The following is an 18932-nucleotide window of genomic DNA, read 5'->3' as shown; positions in this document are numbered from 1 at the left end:
ACATACACACGTGCACTTGTTTTAGTTTAGTTTTAGTTTAGTTTTTCATTGTAGCTGTTGTGAGCCAGGAAGGCAATGAGAATACAATTGTATAAAAGGAAGCAGAAATAAAAGATAAGGTTCCCTCTAAAAAAAGTCAGAGCAGATGTTTTTTAGCCCTGTGTCTTGTCTTTGGGGAAGTCCTTTGATAATTGTGCCCTTTCCTGTTTTCTTCTAGGAAATAATTAGCATATTAGCAATTCTGAGAACTCGTGTTTCCAATCTTTGCTGGGTGAAGAATAAAATCTGCCACAGTGGCACAGTTGACTCCCAGTGCGCTGCTGACAAACAGAGAGCAGGCCAGTTAGTCAGAGCAGCCTCCCACAATCTCCACGGTGAAGAATGTTGAGTCGACATGTGAGACGGCCAGACCACATCTCCTTGGTAACAGCACAGCCGCCCCTCCGGTGCGATGCCAAATGCAGAGGTGGCGGAGAAGAGCGAGGTTCAAGGAGCTTGGAAGGATGTGTTCAAGGAGGAGATGAGAAAGACGACTAACGTGCCATGAAAGTGACAGAGCAGGAATCTCAAGAGTGGATCAGCGGATCGAGAAAAAAAACACAACACTTTCCCAGACAGCCAGAAAGCGTGTTGTTTTTCATTCTCAGCTGTCAGCGGAGATCACTTGGTGTCATTAGACAGAGTGCTGCCTGCCCGGGATAGGACACTGACGAGCCTGGCCGCTTCCTGCTTCCTGTCAAAGGACGGCTGCAGGGGAAATGGCAGGGCTGCTGAGGGAGGATAAGGCCTCGGGCAGGAAGCGTGAAGTTGAGACAACCTCCAGTCAGTCATGCCCAGTCACTTAAAGCGCCAATTTCCCCCGAGGCTTTGACCTCCTGGGCATGACTGTTTTTGTGTGGTTGTTTGGGAACCAGGAAGTCAGCTCCATTAACCCTATTGGTCAAATGGGTTACACTTTAAGGGCTTTGAAATAATAATGTAGGGCTACAACTGACTTTTTTTCCTATACATTTTGTGTCTATAAAAAGCCAGAAACTTACATCTACAAATGTCTTGTTTTGTCTGACCAAAAGCCCCAAAACACCAAGATACTTCAATTACAATAATATACAACCAAGAACAACAGCAGATCCTCACATTGTAGAAGCTAGAAATTCCAAATGTTTGGTAGTTTTTCCGTTTTTAGCAAACAACTAATGGATTCGTTAACTAATAAAAGCTGTTTTCTTTTATTTTTAATCATATCTCCCAGCTTTCCATTGCTGCAAACTTGTGTCAAGTTTTAAGGATGGAGCTTTTCCTCCCAATCAGTAACTCTAATCAGTCCACCTTCCAGCCTTTGATTGCTGAGATTCTTTTATGGAATTTGTTGTTGATGAAGTGGTTTGTGTGGCTGCCAAATGCTCTTCATAGCTGCTCAACCGCAATTGATCAAAACCTGCTTCAATTTCTCACTCAGAATACACCAGAAAGAAACCTCCGCCGTTAAGTCAGAGGCTGGTGATAACACATCCTTTGGTTTTGATACCAAGTAATAAAAGGACCACAATTACCAATATTGATACGCATACCAATGTACCAGTTCCATAGGTGAAAGCATCAATAAAAAAAACTACCAGCAAATGCCTTGCCAAACACTAAGCATTTCTTTTTACTGTTTTCTGTTAATGACTTTATGATGATGTGTTGTGTGAATTAGAGTTTAGATTAGTCGAACGACAGAAAACTACGCCTGCAACAGTTTTGATAATTGAGTAATTCTTTAAAGCAAAAATGTCAAATATTCACTGCTTTCCAGCATTTAAAATATGAACTTATCCAGATATATTTTCTGTCTTTTATGATAGTAAACAAAGTACCTTTTGGAGTTTGGACTGGTTGTTGGACAAAACATTATATATGTTTGTATATGTTAACTTGGGCTTTAGGAAGTTAAAAAGGGCATATTTCACTATTTTGTGACTTTTTATAGACCAAACTATTAATCAGTAAATCAACAAAATAATAATGAGATCCACCCCTAGTGTAAGTTCTGTGAAAAAAACAATGATGATGGCTGCACACATGCACAGAATAGCAGTACGCTGTGTTTACGTGCCCAGAACGTAATCAAACGTGACATGGATCTATTTTTTGGGTATCAACCCTATCAATTGTTGATTCAATATCAATAATAAATATATTCAATATAATATATGATATCAATCGTGATTGACGTTTTCATGATTGATTTTATATGTGAATATTTATCTTTAAAAGTGGCGTTTGAACAGGATGAAATGCCAGAAATCTTTTTTCTGCCTCCTGATTTTTAACATCAGACATTTTATAAACTTTCAAGGGAATTTATTTACACACTGGTTATGCCGTGCACCGTCACTGCCGTTCATCGCCACCGCCCTTCACTTCCTTTGACCTGGCCCTTGACCTCTTTGGCTTTGTCTCTGACCGACTTCTACTTAAAAGCATTCTCTGACACTGACATGTTGACTTCCACTTTCACTTTGACTCTCCTTTATTCTTTGCTTCTTTTTCTCAGCAGCACTAAATAAATCGTCCACATCCATGACTTGCTGTTCGAGTGGAGAGACGAGCGACCGCAGATGTTTTGGCATCGTTACACTTTCTTATCCCCCTGGATCGAGTGGGGGCTTGCCATTGGTTCCTGGCTTAAACAACAATCCTTTTACTATATTCAATAGTTGTTGGCCCTTTTGGAGAGCAGAGTTTGGATGCATTCTTGACTGTTGCCAAGGGTTTGCAAAGAATGCGTGCCAAGACGGAGCTATTTCATTGATTTCTTCCCTTCCCTAAAAAGCTGCTAGATAACAGCTCTAACAAACCATCTCTCCAAGTTACATTACTCACGTTCACCACTGAAATAGTGCTGGCCAATGTGTAGATGTTTATTGTTTATCTTCTCTAATAACTTACTGAGATTTTGAATAAATGTTCTCAGACTTGTTATCTACAACAAACCGTGTAAAGCATCAGATTTTGACGTAGTAACGTATGGATGTCTGCACAATCTCATGAAGAAAATCGAAACAAAAGGAAACGGCTAAGGAAGTGAATATGTGCAAGCTTGTTCATGTTACGGCTGAATATTTATTTACAAACACATACAGAGTGGATTATGGGTGACCCTTGGGTGGCGGCGCCAGCTGCTCTCAACATGAGAACAACAAAAGTCAGCCTGCCTGCTCAGCCTCTGTTTCGTGCTCTTCATCCTAATCAGCACATGGCACTAGAACCTCTGAATAATCAAAGATTTGACTTTGGAGGCGTTTGACTCGAGCTGAGTGACGAGGGCGGTGTTTAGTGTGGTGCAAAGAGGCGAGGAAACGCAGCTTGTTAGTAAATGTCTCGGCTGTAATGGGGATCTAATGCGTGACTTTTGCGGTATTACACGTGTCTAATCATTTGGATGGAGTCTGCTTGGAGTCACTGTCGTAAGAAAATGAATCTTGTGGAAATGAAGTCTGCTGATTATTTTCTCTATTAATTCTCTCGATTAATTATGTAGTCTTTAAAATAATGAAAAAATGTCTGTCACATTTACCCAGAGCCCATGGTCACATCTTCAGATGTTATGAGTTGTCCAAAACCTAAAGATATTCACTTTACAATAATAATAATAAAACCCCACACAAAATGGCTTTTGAGGATAACTCCCGTAGACTTCCCATAGGGAGGCACCTCGCTCATGTTATCAGAGAACAGTGGTCACGGGGAAAAGTAACCTCAGATGTTGAGCTTATTCATCATTTTAAGAATGTTCATACTGTTTGAAGATTTTAATTATAGTAATTATCAAGGTAATGTCATATACTGAGACAATATTGGCAAAGATAATGGAACTATAAGCATCTTATATTGTCACAAGCCTGCTTGGGCCACTGTTTAGCCAAACAGACACAGGGCTAAATAATGAGACAGTGTGGAGAGGCACTGGGCAGCAGAGTCTGTTCCCATACGCAGGGGGATCAAAGGGCTCGGCCCCGGTAGAAAGGGCCCTGCGGCGGCAAAGTACTGTCGCCATAGTTGGGAAAGAGCCATGTAAAATTGTCCAGGGGAGGCCAAGGACGGCTTAATTATGTTGTGAAATTTAATTAGCTCTCTGTTGTATGTGTGCTTCTGCTCTTAACCGCCTGACCTTGATGTAATGGTGTTTTTGCTGGTGTTTATCATCTATTACGAGCAAACTAAGCAGAGTTATGGTTCCATTCCCTCTGGTTAAGACAGGCTGGATATGAAATGATTGTACTGTCAATAAATAATTGGGAAAGCCGTCAATACTGGCTCACACTTTAAATCATTGAGTGGAGAGATAGGTAATTCAGGTGTGTGTTTGTGTTGCTTGTGTCCACTTTTTCTGAGCTTAACGACAATTATCTCAGCCTTTCCTGCAGTGAATGCAACGATAATAGATGTCACGCAGACAGATGGCGTTCAGTATGACAGGTGATTTCATGTTGTTGCTCAGGTGTGCGCTGAGAAAAATCCAGTTTGTTTGGCTCACAGCAAGAATAAATGCCTTAATATTGCTGCATTTTCCATTGCAGTGAAGCAGATCAGGAGGGTCCTATAGCACTTACCTCCTGTATGCTCCTAACAAATAAACATCTTTCTTTTATTTTATCACACTAGAAACTTTGTAAATTGCCTCAAACTTAGAAAATTGCAGAGCAGGTGCTGTGTTGGAATACTCCAGGGACTTATATTTGGGCAAATCGACTGGGGTGTATTGATATCAGCATAATGGGCATACGAGGAAAAACCCATTGATCATTGTTTACTGTATCATCTGGGTGTGGGGCAGTTGTTGGTCTTAGATACAGTTTAGTTTCTCGTCCACTCCAGGATAAATAAAAGTGTTGCAGGTTAAAATGGTTCTTATTTGGTTCATAGCTGAAGGATTGTGTGAAATGTTTTTTGCTTAAAAATCTTTGTGCAGCTTTAGCACCAGAATGTCCTTTAAAATATTAGAAGACATTTCTTAACCAATTATTTATAATTTCAGTAATTTGGATGATTTCCTTTACTGAAAATCCAACAAATAGCAGTTCATCAGAGTATATAATAACAGTGGTTAATGTGGTACATCAGTCAGACTCTTTGGGATTAAATGGGGTTTAAACAATCACCAAACATGTTATCAAGTGACTGAAGATATCAGACGTCTGTTGTCTATTTTACTTTAATTTATTTTATCACCAACTATGTACTACATTCACACATATAAGAGTAGTGTCACTCCAAAAAACAATTGAGGCATTGTTGCACTTTTAAGCCACTGTTTGGAGAAGGTTTACTGATGGCAAATTATTTCCATATAATATTATAATCATGAAATATATTTATTGCAAGGTTTTATTAAATAAATAAGATAATAAAAACAGAAAAAAGCCCAAATTAAAATAACAGCAAAAAAAATAATCATATCCTTAAAATTGAAAAACATACTCCGTGTTAAACAGAAATGTGCAATCAACGATGAGGTAATCAGAAGACAACAGCACTGCAATGAAAATGAAAGATTATTACAAGGCAGGTTGATGGATAAAAGGCAAGGCTGTAAAATCTAAAAGGCTGTAAAAATGGAGTTAAAAGGTAATTTAAAATGGGCCCCCTTGAACGAAATGTACTTGTGTTTAGGTTGCAGGCCACAAATCAAACATTCAGCACGCAAGATGTGTCTGAATGTGGTGTAACTTCAGATGTAGTTGATATTTTCCCTGGCAGGTAGCAAGCTGAGCAATAAGGGCACATGATGAGTTTTTTTTCGGATATGTGGAAGATGTTTATGATGATGAATTTTCCTTGTGCAATGCTGTTTTATTTTTTATTTCTTTTTGGTGGGGGTGATGTGTAAATCAGTTGAAGGTACATACTAGCATAGCTTTGTATAGATTTGCAGAATGTTCTCTAAGTATAGATACTGCATCATCGTTAAAGTAACCACTAGCGTCTTTGAAGTGTTTTTCTGTTTATATTGGTCATTATTTTAACTCCATGGCGCTTTGACTGCTGAACTCTGAGCATTAATCTCTAGAAACTGCAAGGGAGTGAGAAACATAGCTCACAGTAACAATAGGTCAGGGGCAGTGTTTATTTTTCTAGCATTTAAATGTTTCATTGTGAATAATTATTGTATTAAATAACCGTTATAAAATTGGATATCCCTATTTTGCCTATTAGAGAGCACAGAGGCTTTGCTCCAGCAGTTAGTAGTGAAATAATGATTTATGCCACATTCGGGTCAAGCACTGTATTGTGAGCACTCTGTCTACATTAGCTTTATGGAGTATGCATGCTTTGAATTACTGAGCAAATATTGTTGTTCTTATACCCTAAATTCTTCACATTTGCTATAGCATTAAATCAAAATGTTTTTTGTTGTCTTTTGATGTGAATGTTTCCGGTATGTTCTGTAAAGATTAAATGCGACCTCTCCGCCTCTTTTCTCAGGCTTTGGACCAGGATCGAACCTCCCTGCAGAAGGTGAAGAAATCAGTGAAGGCCATCTACAATTCAGGACAGGGTGAGACTGTTTCTAAATTTATCAGGCCTGAATGAGCTTTAGCTGATGGTTATATTTGTGCTCACAACCCTTTCCAAAAACAAAAATCCCCAGAGGAGAGGCCAGGATTTCTTACTGGGGTCTTTAACAAAAAATGAGGATTGAATTTCTTTGTCTGGAACATTGCCTTTTGTGGGACAGATGGTGTTTTTTGTGTGTGTGTGTGTGTTTCAGGCTGTCCCAGAAACCAACACCTGAGTTTGTTTTGCTCGTTGCTGTGACATGGAGCCTCAGTAATTTTCCACTGAATACTTTTCAGAGCAGCCTCCTCCCTGTAAATTGACAGTTTCAGATGTTTGACCCACAAAGAAGTTTGTTTGTTCTCCACAGAAAGGACAGTTTACCTTAATCTCAGCGTGACTCTGAAAGTCCCAAAAACAACTGGAACAGCTCTTAAGTCGAGTTTCTTACCAGTTAGCCACCAGCTGGTTACTTTGGCTGGATCTTGTTATAGTGAGAGCATACTCTATAGCTGTGTTTGAAACTGCTCCCTCATTCACCCACTCACTATTCCCTATATAGTGTTTATTAAATAGTGAACTGTATAGGGAACGACCAAACGAGATTTTGGACACTCACTGAAAACACATCGATGCGTGACTTGCGTCAGGAGATGTGCCCGTTGTTTGTGTGACGGAGGCGGGCGCGCCCAGCATCGTGTAAACAAACCGAAACTAAAATAATTCTAATACGTCCCTGAAACAAATCGAGCACTCAGAAGAATAGTAGAAGGTTGTATATATGTTGAATGTTACATTTCCACTGTTTAGAAACGAAAGCCCGTTCCATTTTTCCTTTTCAGTTTTCGCGGTGGTTTCTGCTTCTTCTTCTTCTTCTTCTTCTTCTTCTTCTTCTTCTTCTTCTTCTTCTTCTTCTTCTTCTCCTCCTCCTCCGGGAAAACACTACCGCGCTGCAATGTGGTATACGGGAGTAAAATGTAGGCTACATCGTATGTACACTCAAATTAGCTGTGCATTGTGGGTATTTTATAGTGGACTATATAGTGAATGAAATTTACCGTGGAGAATTTGAACACCACTACAAGGTGGAGGGTGGGGGTGTGGCCTTGACCAACTTCCACTTTGCTTGTTTGAAAGCCATGATGTCTCTCTCTCTCTCATGGGTGGGCCAAATTCTCTGGGTGGGCAAAGCAGAGAAAGGGGAGGTAACCTTGCTCCTTATGACCTCATAAGGAGGAGATTCCAGATCGGTCCATCTGAGCTTTCATTTTCTCAAAGGCAGCGCAGGATACCCAGGGCTCGGCTTACACCTATCACCATTTCTAGCCACTGGAGGACCATAGGCAGGCTGGGGGGAAACTCCTATTAATGTTAAAAAACCTCATAAAGTGAGATTTTCATGCCATGGGACCCTTAAAGTTATAATCCTTAAGATTTCAGTCCTGGTTTACTTTGTGACACCTATGGTTACTGATGGTAACAGCAAACACTCTTTGAGCAGCTGCTTTGTTAGAAATATAACAAAAGAGCAAGTGTATCATTTGCAGTACAGCAGCCATTGTACAAAATTAGCACCATGCTCCAGTCAAATGCTCTATGTAAAAACAGTATGCATAATAATGTCATCTTAGGGTGTCATTTAATACAATCCTATACAATGCATTGATTTTAACATATGCATTAGCTTGTGCATAAATGTTTTTACACATCATACCAAAAAGTAGCAGCTCAATTCCTTTATGCCTCCGTCCTCCCACCCATTCAACAACACCACAGCCCACACCATCGAAAAACAGGAACACAGTGGTCCTGTGACCCACACTGGATCTCATTGGGTGGAGGCCTCAGGGGTTTGGACTCATCAACCTGGTAAAATATGGCTGGTAGATTTGCTTCACTCACTAAAATTTTGAACCCTGCAGCCAAACAAACTTGTTTTAGTAAAGAATTCAGTCAATAATTGACCTTTTCCCATCATGTTTGAGCAACAACGGTTTGATTTGATGCTGCACTTGGCGAAGAAGTTTTCCACTCAACAGCAGGTCACAGTAAAGTTACGTAGCTTGACGAGGAGTTGGATTTGTGCAGCCTGCATCTAAAGGCCCTGAAACACCAACCCGATTGTCGGCCATCGGACAGTCTGGCGAGGTCAGTGACTCGAGTCTGTTCGGTGTGTTCCGTGCCGTCGTCAGTCGGAGGAACTGTCAGCCTTCAATTGGGCCTATTTAGACATGTTGAATCGGAAGACGGGCACTCGGACTCAATGGCCAATCTGATTGGTGGAGCGCTAACCCAGAAATGACGAGCGAGATGAGCCTGACTAACGTCTCTCAAAATCTGATGAAAATCTTTTAAACTGACCTTTGACGATCTCAAATGAAGACAGATTCAGCAACTGCATGGCCTATTTCTCGCTTAAAATATTTTCAGAAACACGTTTTCGGTGAACTATCTTCATAAAATATGAGATTGTATTCCAAACGAGCCACCATTATGCTCGGTTGTAAAATCCGCTGTCCAATCAGCTGCTGGTTTTCATTGTTTGGGCGACAATACAGATTAGCGCCGCCTGCTGTTATGGAGACATATTACATCTCGCGCACACACAGAACGTACGCTCAAGTCAGCGTCGCTTCGTGTGTTCCGAGGCCCTTTTTTGACCAACTCGGGGAGGCCTTTTCTGCCGAAGGTCGCAGCTCACTGTAACTGCCAGCTCTTGTTCCATTACTCCCTGCAAAAAAATTTAACTGATTTGTTTAAAAATACCAAAAATGACAGTTGTCTTAATTTGTCTTTAATGAACAATCCCAGTTAGGACTAACCTCTGTGAAAACCACATCACGTTTCCTGTGGCTTCTTAACAATACAAGCCAATTCAATGCTTTCAATTTGAAGAAGCAGCAGCAGTAGGGTTTGCATTAGCAGCTCTGATATGGTGTTATCAGAGCGGACTGTAAACAGTGAGGCTGATATCAATCAGATAAAACTATAATCACTAACACTGGATTAAATCCTGCATCGTTTTCTGTAAATCCCTCATGCATCGGTAGTAAACATAGGTAGTAAATCTGGATGGATGGATCATGCTGCTGTTTGACTGACGGCTCCCGTAGAGTCTCACGGACTTGGAGAACCACACATCTTGTTATGCTGGCATTTGCTGCTTATAAAGATGACTTATTATAGTCAAAATTTATAAAACAAAGTTTCTATGGAGCAGCACTGATCAAAAATCACGGGTTATGGTCAGACGTTTCATGTATTGCTTGTGTAGCTGCACTGAAGAACTTTCCATTGTAGAATCTGTTAACTATATCTGTGTTATTTTGAACATCGCTAGGATATCTTAGAAGATTTACAAGCCTGTTTATTCCAGGTGTTTTTCAATACTGAGGGCTACGTAGGGCTGGGCGATATGGACCAAAAGTCATATCCTGATATATTTTGGCTAAATATCGATATACGATATATATCCCAATATTTTTTCCACAAAGTGAGAGCAAATGTTCAGTCAAAGTCAAAGCCAAATATGACATGTCACAAGTAGTTTCATAGAAACCGGCTATTTCAGTGAACAGTTGCAAAATCAAATGAATAAATAATAAACAGGTTTCTTCACCTGGTTCAATGCTCAGCTGTTCAAATAACAATAACATGTAAACATAAATACAGTATAACAACAGGAGTACATTTTATGAAATCAAAGCTCCATAAGGTTTGTTTTAGTTTTTTCCAACATTTTAAATTGTTAAATTTTTCTTCTACACATTTTAAGCGCTTATTTCTACGTCCCATATTTTCTAATATAGTGCTGGGCGATATAGAGAAAATCGGATATCATGATATTCTTGACCAAATACCTCGATATCGATATTGCGGCGATATATTCTAGAGTTGACAGTTGGTGCGCTCGCAAAATATCTTCACACTTAGATTTTAGATAAATAATCATTAATAATAAAACAGCTAGAACAGTCTGGTAAGTTCAGAAAAGTACATCACTTCACTTTAATGCAGACTTTAAAACCAGGAAAAGACACTTATGTCATATCACGATATTACGATATCCAAAATCTAAGACGATATCTAGTCTCATATCACGATATCGATATAATATCGATATATCGCCCAGCCCTAGGGCTACGTACATATTTCGCTTGGTAATACAAAGTACCGAATTTTGATAACTAGCCAACCATGACCTGTTTGACCGTTGCATCTGCAGTATACCCCCATCAGGACGTTGCAAAGACTGCAGCCCTCTTCTGTACACATGCTAATCAGGCTAATCATCATCCAGAGTTCAAGGCACGATAAACTGACCAGTGGTTGGCCTCTGTTTCCAACACAGACCACGTCCAGAATGAAGAGAACTACGCTCAGGCTCTGGACAAATTTGGCAGCAACTTCATCAGCCGGGACAACCCCGACCTGGGAACGGCTTTTGTCAAGTTCTCCTCCCTCACCAAGGAGCTGTCTGCCCTACTGAAGAACCTGGTGAGTTCAACATGTCAACACTTATAATGTCATTAAAATGAATGGCTTGCCCTAGAGAGGGCTCTGCATTTGTGTGTGCGCTTGTCCTCATGCAGAGAGGACAAGAAAAATTCTCAATGTGAGCATGTGAGCATGCTGACGTACTTCACCTAACTTCTATAAATGGTTTAGGATTTGGGTTTAATTTAGTGGAGAAGTTGAAGAGGTTATTGATGAATGTAGTCCATAAAAGTCCTCCAAAAGTCCAAATGTAATGATAGAATTGTATGTGCCTACAGGTTCATCGATCACGATCCTTTTTAAAACTGTACAAAATTTGCTTACACAGTCGGACTGACTGCGGCTATATCTACCTCCGAGCTTTGTATTTTTTCCCCAGACGAGGCTCTTATCTGCCTGCCGTGGATTTCCCCTGCTGTTTCTGTTGAATAATGTGTCCTGTTTGAATCCTCTGTGAATGATTGTTGTTGGAAGAAGAGCCAGCCACCCGCCCCCCCCTCCCTCTCTTCCTGTGTGGCTGACAACGAGATTAGACTCCATAAATACACTTGGCAGCACCAGGAACAGCCGTGTGTGTGGTTGTGTGCGTGTGTGTGTGTGTGTCCATAAACCTTCCTAAATCACCCACCTGTTGGCGCTACCTGCATATTGCAGGAAAGTGAAGTTATCTCCACTCTTTGTCTCTTTTTTTCTATCTCTCGACTCTTGTCTTTTCCATTTTGAGTGTTTTTATTGAGTGAGTTTTTTTAGACTTCAATAACTGGGCCCTGAGGGCTGCTGGTATGTGCGTGCACTACAAATGAGAATTGATGAATAGTGCTTGTCCTAGATGTCCTACATGTGTTATCAGCTTAAATTGAAGGATTTTATAGACAAATTTTGCCACGTTGTGGCCAGCTTTTCATCATCTTTCTTAGAGGTTATTCTTTTTTAGAGAATTGTATACTATAGAAGAAGTGGGGGCTTCTGGCACAACTTCACATACGTCCAAGATTCATGGAGAGGGGAATGACCCTGATGAATGCCATGAGTCGAAACACGTCGGTTTTACAATAAAGTTGTTCTATATACCACAAGTGTTGCTGTAGTTTTGACCTTTTGAGAATTGTATACTAAAAGAGATGCTTCTAGGATGGGCTGTTAGAGCAGACTGGCAGCCAGCCAGTAGAGGATTGATTCTGACGATGGCCATATGCAAGACAGGCACTTCAGAAGCACATTAGCGCCCATTAAGTGTTGTTTACTTCCTTGACCGCTGCTGTGTGTCTGTGTAGACTTGGCTAACAACAACAGGGACTTAAATGCTTAGTACTGTTGTAAATGACCTTGCTGATCCTAATGGTTAGAGCTGCTGAGCATAACTGTAGCAACCCAAGCTGTTGGCAACAAGCTTTTGCTAATTCTTCAATAGACTACCTTGCACTTTTGCTTTTATGTTGCTGATTTCTTTAGTCAGCAGCGGCAAAAAGTGTTGCGCTGCAACTGTAGGTGAAAGGATAAGGCCGTAGTTATGCTAGATTTTTCTTCTGGTCAACAAATCCCATAAATAGACTATGAGAAATAAAACTAACAATGCCTTAGTCCATCTCTAAGTGCTTAACAATTTCCCTTCCTTGTCTACATTACCCAAACCCAAGTCCATTCATTCACACCAAAGATGTAATTCTTTAAAGCTCAAATTATTATTTTTAAACTATTAACAACCGGTCAAATGACACATCATCCAGGGTAATGATGTGTATCATTTGTGTTTTTTTGTTTTTGGACAACAATGGCACAAAGTTAATGAGTTATATCCTGCTTCAGCTACACAGACAATACTTGCCTCAGCCTTTTTTTCATATGAAAACCTGCCTCTGCACTGTTATATTTTTCCTATCTTTTTCTTCAGACAACAGCTACATTATAACCCTCTGTGTTCTCTGTGTCCTCTTACAGCTCCAGAGCCTCAGCCACAATGTGATCTTTACTCTGGACTCGCTGCTGAAGGGTGATTTGAAAGGCGTGAAAGGGGTAAGATTTACTGTAAAACTGTTTCTCTTCCTGACATTTTTTTTCTCTCTCTTGACTCTTCCGGCGCATCTCCCCCCCCTTCTTCATTGCAAAGCTCAGCAGCGGGACAGGGAAAATAGATGCCTCGTCAGCACATCTCCCGTTCTCTCTATTAACCTCTGTATGTTGTGTATAAGCGAGAAGAGACCACAGAGACGGGGGAGAGCTCTGTTTATAAGCTCACACTGTAAATCTTGAAGAAGTAAACACTGTCTTTGTGTTGTGCTTGAGGCGAGTGGCGAGTAACTGGGTCATGAACCGTTGATGTTCGGCGTACAAGGAGAGGCGTGGTCGCTCGCTGGCTGTCCAGGGCATAAATCGTGAGCGTAGTGAGGCATTTGTTGGAACTCTGGTAGCCTTCCAACTCTGCAAATACCCCCGTCCCTGGGGTGACCTCTTTGTAGTTTGCTGATGCTTGTCCTCCTGTGTTTCTGCAGGACATAAAGAAGCCCTTTGACAAAGCATGGAAAGACTACGAGGCCAAGTTGTAAGTGGATAATTAAAGTTTGCTGTTGTAATACCGCATATTTGCACCATCCAGCTCATTATAGAGTACTGAATAATGGATCAAACACTGCTTATAATAGGCCGCAATATTGTTTGCACAAATTGTGAAACTCAAACCTACACGCATTATTTAAAAACTGACAAGGTCAGTAATCGTCCTTTCCTCTGTGTCAGTACAAAGATCGAGAAGGAGAAACGAGAGCACGCCAAGCAACATGGGATGATCCGCACTGAGATCACCGGGGCTGAGATCGCCGAGGAGATGGAGAAGGAGCGGCGTCTCTTCCAGCTCCAGATGTGCGAGGTATGTTGTAAAATGAAGCTACAGTATTAGGACATTTTTGGTTGGCTTCTCAGCAGTAATCAAGCACCGGAGCACAGGCCCAGCACTTATTCCCACAACACAGCATTGTGTGTCTTTTATTTAGCTGTCTCATTGTAAATCACTTGGGATTGTAAAAATGACCTCCATATTTATGTTGTGGTCAGACAATAAAGCCTCCTCCTTTATTTCAATGAGACGAGGGCTCTGGCAAGACAACTGAACTCTGCTCAACTTGCGCAGCAACCTAGTGTAATATCATCTTATATTGCACGCATGGATTATTGTACATGCAAGCGGAGATTGCTTTTCTTTTTTGTAATCATTCTGGCATTTTTTAGGCATTATTAGATAGTCAAGATAGAGATATTACATAGATTTTCATCTTGATAACCTTCCGGATTTGTGAAATGCTATCTTTTCATATTATAAACCACTATGTAGTGTTTTAGTGTCCGATAAGGCTTCAAATTCATAGGTCTGTCACCCAAAACCGCCCTTCCTGGGTCATGTTTTGTCTTCTCATTGCAGCAACACAAACCCACACAATCCCACCAACGCTGCACTATTTTTGGTTTGACCACCCACTTATTAAAATCCTATATGTGTGTATATATATATGTAAAGTCTTCTTTACCATCTGCATTTAAATGAGATTTTAAGCTTGAGTTGACTTTTTTCTCTCAGATAATTTAAATAATTGATAGAATATCTTTAACACTCGTGCAGCTCGACATGAAGGGATTACAGCAGCCAAAAGATACAGCAGTACCTACATTAATTCATGAACAAAGTTTATACAGCTGTCTGCCTCAACACTCTGCTCTAACTCGTTGTTACAATGATTGTATGTCAGTGGATAATTTAGAAAATACAACGCCGAACATCTAATGGCACGTGATGAGTAAACGTCAGATATATGAGCAGCTCGTACTAAACAGTCAAACTGTTTGTCTTTAAGTGTTTTCAGATGTTCCTCTGGTTTTCTAAACTTGTTTGCATCTTAGCCTATTTGAGTTCTCTTTGGTATTATCGCTCAAAGACTAAGACTTAAAGAAATCTGACAGCTGGAATTAAGTGTAAAACAAATGTGAGTTCTTAATGTGCCCTAGAGAATTAGAACAAACTGTTACAGCTCACTCTGCTTTGCCAAAAACCTCTCTAGTGGTGGATGGTGACGCCTACGCCTTGTTCACTGTTTTATCCTGTTAAGATTTTTTACTCAAATTACATAATGGACCAATGGCTGTTGCACCATTGTTGCTTTTGTGAATTATTCACTTCAGAATTTGCTGCAGTCCTTTTGTGCCCTGCCATGCGGATCTGCCCTCTTCTCACAGTGACTCAGAGGTGTTTCCTTGCCCACATTTTCCACCTGTGTTTTCTTACAGTATTCTGTTACAGGCAGGTGTTCAATTAAAGGTGCAATATGTAATACTGACAGCTAGTGTTTAAAATAGTTACTGCAGTACAAATTCAAAATACTTGAGAGAGTCGTCTCCCCCGCCCCCTCCTCCCCAGACTCAAAGTTCATGGAGGTAGCCAGGCTGAGACCAAGGGGGCAAGCTTCTCCTCACAACGCGTAGCTCCTATGGCGCCATTTTGATGCTAACAAGCACTCACCCCCCATTAGCATGCCTTTGACTGCCATTCATTTTGACGTCACTTTGACAGTGAATAATTTTACATCTGAAGCGTTTAAAGACTCTATTTGTCCATTGTTTATTTCTAAAGAAACACAACAAAGTATAAGAGGCTCCATTACCTTGTATCTCACGGTATGGCTTCGTAGCAGCCGTTTTTGTAAAAATAGGCTAACAATTGTGTCATAACCACGCGACTTAATGTCGCATAGTAGAGGAATTAGCGTACAGTACAGGAGAAGCTCGCAGGCAGTTTCGACTTACATGAGCTGTTTAAGTTTAATTAGTAATGTTAACTAGCATTTTAGTTAGCACTAATTAGCCTGTGCCTATGTTATCTCCTTACATATATCTACGCTCTCCGTCTCTGCAAGATTCAGAATCACTGAGATTTCTCTTGTCACAGCTATCAGAAGACTTACAACTTTCAGACACGTTGCTCACGTCACATTTACGTTGTCTCTTTCAGTTGGAGGCTGCGCAGTAATGCTCAGCGCTCACTGGAAAAAGTACTTGTAATATCCTTCACTGGGTCTCCGTCCAGAGCAACGGGATCTGTTGGTCCATTACATACTGTCTATGGTGGAGACCGGAGCATCCAACAATGTTGCTAGATGCTTGTCTCACATTGCCAGACATTACTCCACAGCACAGCGGAGTAGCTAATGTCAGATGCTGGCTAAATTGACATAAAAGCCCGTGCTCACGTGGAGCTCTGTACCCAACTGACAGACACACTTTTTCGGCTTAGAATTATGGCAACAAGCGCTAAACACACTGCAAACTCACGGTCCTCTCTTCTCGTTTAACAGCCCCCCTCTCTTGGCTTCAAATAACTCACCGTTGTCGGCTACGGCCGCTGAACAGGCTATACGTTGTAAACAGCCGTGGCCCGCTTGCCTGGTCCTCCGGTAACATTAGCAGTTAGCAGGGTTAGCATGGCGGTGTTAGCCAGGACCAGTCGGGCTGTTTGTTACAGTTAATATATTACATATTGGACCTTTAATTCAGGTTTATGTACATTTAATGTTTTCTATAAAGTGCTAATCATGAAACATGGGGAACAGATGAGAATACAACAAAGCTCTGTGACGCTGTACTTATGAAGGACAGAGCTTTGAGCTAAGTGCTAACAACAGCATGCTAACATGCTCACATTGCCAATGATGACATGCTGATGTTTAGCAGATATGTTTTCATCTTGGTTTAGCATGTTAGCATACAGTGAGTATAGCTGAGCTTTATGGTAATGTCTTCAGTTTTTACTTTAGGTATATGGTCATTAACCAAAGACATTGCCCTCCTTAAAGCCACGTTAGTAGCATGGCTCAAAAGGGAATTCATCAAAGTTAATCAATCTGCTGGCATCCAACATGAAGCCCTCATCTATTAATTCTTTTTTAGCCCTCCCAGTGATAGCTCTTAGGATGCCAACTGCTAAGTTTCTTGGTTGGCACTAGCAGAGTGTTTGAAAAAGCAAGCCACATCTTTAAACACCCTTCCAAGTATTATCGTATTTTATGAATATATAGGGCAACATTATAGAACTTTATATTAATAGATTTTGTCACTCCTATAACAATTAATTGTCTTACTTCTATTTGGCTTTAGAAGATGTAAACATGTTGCTATAGATTGAGTAAGTTCTGCTGTAGTCTACAACTTGAGCCCTATTTTCTTTAGGCTATATTTTTTTTAATGTTGGCAAATTGGCACCATTAAAAGTATGCTGAATTAACTGTTAGCAGACAGCTCTTACTGGATTATTTTTTATACTGAAGAAAACTTTTATTTAGTTATTAGGAGCGTCTTTTTTTTCTATGATTCCTAAATGGCTTTATGGATTTATCGCACTGAATCTAAGAATATGTGTATGTAATATATGTTTTAACTACAATAACACCAGCATGCACCTCGTATAGTATCTTTTCCTTGCAACTCTCCCCCTTTAACTCTAACACACCGTCTCAAAGTTTGAAAATACCCTCCTGGTATAATATCTTTAGAAGCTGTCTCCCTTTTTTTTATTGGAAACATGGCCAAAATCAATGATTCAAGTCAATTTCCTTTTCCTTTAGCATTCCAGTTGAAAAATCAACTTGAAAGTTTTATCATGATTTCAGAAGATCTACTCTATAGTCAGTGTATTATCCACTTTTGTAGCCTGCCTCCAGTTGATGCCGGATGCCAAAATGAGTTGTAGCTCCCATGCTATATTAGCACTGGCTGCCTTAAGTCCAGATTTGATTTTACATTTCTAGGCATCTGCAGAGCTGGCTTACAGGATGATGGATTTGTTGTTTCCTCATAGGACTGCACTCTGAACAGTGCCCGTTGGTTGTTCCAGGGTAAAAACGTCAAATAAAAGGTCTTCGTGGTTTTGGTTACTTGTTACTGAACAAGCTTCACTGTAAATAGTAGTTAGATGACTCTGTGGTTTGAAGAATTCCCCTTAAACAAGCATTAAAGGGCTCTATTTTGAGAGCATAATTTACTTGTTTTTATACATACATGATGTGATAGTTTCAGGCCAAGTGAAGTTCAGTGTTCAGGCCAAAAATAATTAATTTTGAAAGTCAGATATCTTTGTAAGGGATTTAATTAGCTGGGTTTTTAGCTGCCTGGTTATTTTATCTATAAGCAGTTTCCAGAAAATGTACTACTGTATACTTTACCAAGATATAAGAGCTGAAACAATTACTGCAACTATTGACCATAATATTAACTATTTGAGTAATTTCTCGACTAAACATTAACTCATTAATCAAGAAAACAGCTGGCAGACCTATTATTAATGGCAATAATAGTCAGTTGCCACCTTACAAGATAAACAGCATTGATATCGCAATGTAAAAATGACATGTACTGTTATAGAAGATTTTATCCATTTTGCATATGTGAAGCAGACCTAGATTTGTGTTATGTAATCGACAAAGTTATGTGGTTTATCTGTATTTTAAGCTTGTTGTACGTCTATAAGATGCTCTACCAATTAAAACAAGAGTCAAAATAATCACAAACATGAAAGATTTTCTTAAACAATAGTCGTCATGGCTCGAAATACCAGCGTAGCTGCTGCTGTTGTGTGAGGGACAGTTGCTGCAGTCAGTGGTACAATATGTTCATCCCACTTAACCTAATTTCTCTCTGTGTGCGTGCACTCTCTCGCTCTCACGCTCTCGCACTCTCTCTCTCCACGTTACTCAATCACCAGATTACAGGATGCTCTCACTCTCTCACCCTTTTCATCCCTACTCTGCCAGTGAAGGAGTGCGGAAAGGCAGAGCTCAGCAGGCTGCATTATGTTCTGCTCAGACACGGCAGCAGTGCGAGCGATGCTGCTCATTCACACAAAAGACTCCAAACAC

At 40.3% G+C, this 18932-nt stretch overlaps 1 protein-coding gene across 1 annotated transcript in view; it reads left to right on the top strand.

Annotated features, from left to right (window-relative positions):
- asap1b (ArfGAP with SH3 domain, ankyrin repeat and PH domain 1b) overlaps positions 1–18932 on the top strand; it is a 62938-nt gene that overhangs the window by 15395 nt on the left and 28611 nt on the right. The window contains exons 2-6 of the mRNA XM_028569231.1: positions 6472–6544; positions 10895–11040; positions 12979–13053; positions 13530–13579; positions 13774–13903. Of these exons, the coding sequence (XP_028425032.1) occupies positions 6472–6544; positions 10895–11040; positions 12979–13053; positions 13530–13579; positions 13774–13903 (474 nt within the window). The remainder of the gene's footprint in view (positions 1–6471; positions 6545–10894; positions 11041–12978; positions 13054–13529; positions 13580–13773; positions 13904–18932) is intronic.

The sequence above is a fragment of the Perca flavescens genome, chromosome 22 (assembly GCF_004354835.1).
Source record: "Perca flavescens isolate YP-PL-M2 chromosome 22, PFLA_1.0, whole genome shotgun sequence".
NCBI lineage: Eukaryota > Metazoa > Chordata > Actinopteri > Perciformes > Percidae > Perca > Perca flavescens.
The sequence above is the reverse complement of the archived record's forward strand: the minus strand, read 5'-3'. Positions and strand labels throughout refer to the sequence as shown.